The sequence below is a fragment of the Sardina pilchardus genome, chromosome 1 (assembly GCF_963854185.1).
Source record: "Sardina pilchardus chromosome 1, fSarPil1.1, whole genome shotgun sequence".
Classification (NCBI taxonomy): Eukaryota; Metazoa; Chordata; class Actinopteri; order Clupeiformes; family Clupeidae; genus Sardina; species Sardina pilchardus.
In genome coordinates this window covers 22,613,811-22,618,810 of record NC_084994.1, presented here as the reverse complement: position 1 = coordinate 22,618,810, position 5,000 = coordinate 22,613,811, and the positions used below count along the sequence as shown (strand labels likewise).

At 48.3% G+C, this 5,000-nt stretch overlaps 1 protein-coding gene across 1 annotated transcript in view; it reads right to left on the bottom strand.

Annotated features, from left to right (window-relative positions):
* Nucleotides 1–1,115: 1,115 nt before the first annotated feature.
* Nucleotides 1,116–5,000, bottom strand: part of colgalt1b (collagen beta(1-O)galactosyltransferase 1b) — a 24,717-nt gene continuing 20,832 nt past the window's right edge. Inside the window, exons 8-12 of the mRNA XM_062539913.1 lie at nt 4,536–4,642; nt 4,219–4,351; nt 3,413–3,540; nt 2,700–2,906; nt 1,116–1,389 (exon numbers count right to left, since the gene is read on the bottom strand). Of these exons, the coding sequence (XP_062395897.1) occupies nt 1,122–1,389; nt 2,700–2,906; nt 3,413–3,540; nt 4,219–4,351; nt 4,536–4,642 (843 nt within the window). The 3' untranslated portion in view covers nt 1,116–1,121. The remainder of the gene's footprint in view (nt 1,390–2,699; nt 2,907–3,412; nt 3,541–4,218; nt 4,352–4,535; nt 4,643–5,000) is intronic.

Sequence of the window (5,000 nt, the reverse complement as noted above, 5' to 3'; positions counted from 1 at the left end):
CGTTCCCACTGATCTATAAAGGACACTGGATACACTATCCCATTGTTGCTGCCCCATCACTCTTTATCTAGATCGGTGGGAATGAGGACCGAGGAAGGAAGGGAGGATAGATAAAAAGACGAATGAGAGGTACCCCAGGTTCAGAAATTAAAAGCCCCCTCATCTCCTCATTTCCTTACCTTGCCATGTCTTTGGGCTCTTCTCAACCCTCCCTCCTTGGTCCTCGGTCCTCCAGCTCGTTCCCACTGATCTAGATAAAGAATGATGGGGCGGCAACAATGGGATAGTCTATCCAGTGTTCTTTACAGATCAGTGGGAACGAGCCGGAGGACCGAGGATCGAGGTTCGAGGAGAGAGTTTGAGAGGGGCCTTTGTCCCCACTAGCCTGGGTGTTCCCATCCTGCCTTTGCGCGGTGATTTAATTCACGCTGTGCTTCTCATTTGAGAAGTGGCAAGCGCTAGCCAGCTAGCTCACTTCCTTCTGTTTGGCACCCACTATGCACCCACTATGCGCAGCTTCAGAAACAGGAAGATATGGGGACAGGGAGGTGACCAAAGTAGGTCATTAGAATGGTTCCAACCTAAAGGTTCCACTTTGATGATCTAACAATGAACTCGAAGGTGAAATCTACATCTGTCTGGTCAAATTCTCTTCGCTTTCATCGTGTTGGGAATTTTCGAGAATTTGACCAGACAGATGTAGATTTCACCTTCGAGTTCATTGTTAGATCATCAAAGTGGAACCTTTAGGTTGGAACCATTCTAATGACCTACTTTGGTCACCACCCTGTCCCCATATCTTCCTGTTTTCTCCTCCCCTCCTCACCTGTCCCTTTCTTTATCCATCTATCCATCCATCCATCCCTCCATCCCTCCATCTATCATCCATCTCTCATAAAAATGCCCCCCCCCCCCCCCCCAAACCCACAGTTCAACCCAGGCAGTGCTCTTCAGTGGTGCATTGCATCTTTTTGCGTATACTCCTCCGTCTCCAATGTCTCTCTTTCTATTTCTCACCAGCTTTCTACCTCTCCCTCCCTCCTCCCTCCCTCCCTCCCTCCATCCCTCTCTCCCTCCCTCCCTCCCCCTATCCTCCCCTCCGCCCCCCCGCCGCGGTGCCCTCATAGTTCGTCGCGGGCGGTGCTGTCGAGCGGCGACTGGAGGACGTCGGAGTTCTGCGCCTCCACGCTCAGCTCCTCCTGCTCGCGGGTCTTGCGCGAGCGCTTGCGGTCCCAGTCGGTGCGCTGCGTCTCGTTGTCCCAGACGACGGACGTCTCGGTGTCGCTCACGTAGCCCGGGTCGCCCGTGTAGTGCGTCGGGTAGACCAGCAGCGGCTCCACCGAGAAGGCGTGCAGGTTCCGCCGGTCAAAGTGGGTCATGTAGTCCTGACTGCAGAGAGAGAGAGAGAGAGAGAGAGAGAGAGAGGTGGGGGGTGGGGGGGTAGAGAGAGAGAGAGAAAGAGGGAAAGCAATAGGAGGACGAGAAAGAAAAGGAGAGAGAGAGAAAAAGGATATAGACAGCGAGAGAGAGAGAGAGAGAGAGAGAGAGAGAGAGAGAGAGAGAGAGAGGGGGGTAGAGAGAGAGAGAAAAAGAGGGAGAGCAATAGGAGGATGAGAAAGAAAAGGAGAGAGAGAAAAAGGATATAGACAGCGAGAGAGAGAGAGAGAGAGAGAGAGAGAGAGAGAGAGAGAGAGAGAGAGAGAGAGAGAGAGAGAGTGGGGGGGTAGAGAGAGCAATAGGAGGATGAGAAAGAAAAGGAGAGAGAGAAAAAGGATATAGAGAGCGAGAGAGAGTGCGAGAGAGAGAGAGAGCGATAGGGGACAAGAAAGAAAAGGACAGAGAGAAAAATGATAGAGGGAATGAGAGAACGATAGGGGGACAAGAAAGAAAGAGGATAGAGAGAGAGAAAGAGGCAGAGAGAGATAAAGAGAGAATGCTTAATGAAATAGCTCTATAAAACTTTGTATAGCAAAATTAGCCGCATTGTGTTTTAACCACAGGACAATGTTTTATCCAAATCATGTGTAAACTGCACCGTGGGGGCATGAACTTCAGGGCTCATGAACATGCCCCCAGAGTGTAGTGCTGTAGCCGTCTGGCTACACCAACTCGAGCTAGCTAAAACTGATTATTTTCCCTTTTTTCCGTATTGATAATACTCTGTGATCTTGAGAAATGGAGATGTGAAAATTCCCCTTTAATTGCCCTTTAAGGTTGCTTTTGACAGAGTAGGCTACAACTGAGAAATGCTGGTGCTCTGAGCACTGTAATGTTTCTGTAATTAACACATAAACTGCAATTTGGACTGCACCTGCTTTTGAAAGATTTTCACCGCCAAATGGACGTGCACTGTTTTTATATGCTATGATCCATATGCGGTTTTGTACATACGATGCGATGTTTATAGGTGCAAATAGAGTCTAAAACAAACGGTTATTTTATGGAAGTAAAGGGTATTGTGGGCAGCAATATGGGCAACACTCACACTGGGTGCTTGTTGTAGCCTACATGACGGGCAGCAATATGGGCAGCAATATGGGCAACACTCACACTGGGTGCTTGTTGTAGCCTACATGACGGGCAGCAATATGGGCAACACTCACACTGGATGCTTGTTGTACATGACGGGTAGCGATATGGGCAACACTCACACTGGGTGCTTGTTGTACATGACGGGCAGCAATATGGGCGACACTCACACGGGGTGCTTGTTGTACATGACGGGCAGGAACTCGTCCACGGGCAGCATCTTGGTCAGGGGTTTGGCCGCCAGCAGCTTCTTGGCGCCGCTCAGTGACATCATGTAGCCCAGCGTCCAGTAGGAGTAGTCGGCCACCACCAGGTTGCGGACGTTGGGAACGGACTTCTCCTGGTGGTCCACCTGCATCCTCTTACGCCCAATGTAGCTGTTCAGAGCGCGGGCAGTCCGTGTGTGTGTGTGTGTGTGTGTGTGTGTGTGTGTGTGAGTGTGAATGAATTAAAGAGTGAATGAATGAATGGATGAATGAATGAAATGAAATGAAATGAAATGAAATGAAATGAAATGAATGAATGAATGAATGAATGAATGAATGAATGAATGAATGAGTAAGTGAATGAGTGTGTAAGAGAGGGAGAGAGAGGGGGAGCGAGAGAGAGAGAGCAAGCATACGTCAGAATAAGTGTATATATAAACAGAGAGAAAGGACAGAGAAAAATAAACACAAACCGATTAAAACTGAATGCCAAGAAACCAACATGCGTCTCATCTTTAATTACAGCCTCACAGCCTGCAGAGCAACAGTAATTATCAAATTACGCCTCATTATCAATAATTACAAACACACGCACGCACACACGCAACAGCGTGTCCACTGCCTTGGGGCAGTGCAGTTCTGGAGGACACCACAGGGGGGCACTCTGCACTACTCACATGAGGTCCCACTTCAGGCCCTGGCTCTCCACCTCGTCCATGATGCTCTGCAGGCGTCGCTTGAAGAACACCTCGAAGCGCAGGTCGTCCTCGATCACCAGCGAGGTCCGCAGGCCACGGTCCACAATCTGAGGGAGAGACACGAGACGTGAGAACAGCCACTGATCTAGATAAAGAATGATGGGGCCGCAACAATGGGATAGTCTATCCAGTGTTAGTTAGAGATCAGCGGGAACGAGCTGGAGGACCGAGGACCAAGGAGAGAGGGTTGAGAAGAGCCCAAAGACATGGCAAGATAAGGAAATTACGATGGGGGCTTTTAATTTCTGAGCCTGGGGTGCCTCTCATTTGTCTATCTATCCTCCCTTCATTCCTCGGTCCTCATTTTCACTGATCTAGATAAAGAATGATGGAACGGCAATAATTCTATCCAGTATTCTTTATAGATCAGTGGGAAAGAGCTGGAGGACCGAGGAAGAAAGGAAGGAAGGAAGGAAAGATAGATAAAAAGATGAATGAGAGGGGCCCCAGACCTGGACCCAGACCTCCTGCTTGTGCTTAAAAGAGACACTTTTATCTGTTCACATGGGAATTTACTATTGTTTGTTATCGCTATTTTTCTTAATGGGGTCACTATCTACCATTTTTTTTCAAAAACTGTTCAGTGTTCAGTGTTCATGTTCTACTATTGTATTGTTTTTATTTGTAAGTCTGCTAAATCAATAACCATAAGCATAACCATAACCAACTCAGGTGGTGCCAGGTCATGTAGGCCTCTAAGCCTGGGCCTCGCCTGGCATCCTCACCTCCTTCCAGATGTTGTAGTGGGAGAGGAAACATCCCAGCTCCCCCTTGGTCAGTGGGCGGCCATGGTAGGGGTCGCTGTATCCCGGCATCATCTTGATCCCCAGAGCATCCACCTGGCTTGAGTTCAGCGCTCTGGGTCACATGAAAGGAGATAGAGATTTGATTCCCTGCATGGAGGTACTGTGCTGTCAAAGCTGTGTGCATGCATGTGTGTGTGTGTGTGTGTGTGTGTGTGTGTGTGTGTGCGCGCGCACGTGTGTGTGTGTGTGTGCGGGTGCTTGTGCATGTGTGTGTGTGCGTGCATGTGTGTACATACTTGCCGTCCACCGCATTGATGACTTTGCAGGTGAGCTCCTGCTCGTAGAGGGTCCTGAGCATCCGATCCCTCCTGTCAGTGCGCCTCAGCAGATTAATCATGAAGACCTGAGACACACACACACACACACACACACACACACACACACACACACACACACATACACACACACACAAACATTTGTAGCTCTGGTAAGTATTTAATTAAACATGTAAATAAGGAATAACAAAACTTACATAACACAAATTACATAACTCCACAGAAAAAACAACACACACACACACACACACACACACACACACACACCTTGAGGCATAAACACCTAATGCTGGCAGAGTCTAAAGTGTGTGGCTGCTAGTGTGAGTAAATAATAATAATGAAGATAATAATTAAGATGAGGTAGGCTTGTCTCAGCAAAAGTATGTGGTTTCTGGTTTGACAAAACTAAAAGTTATGATATTATGA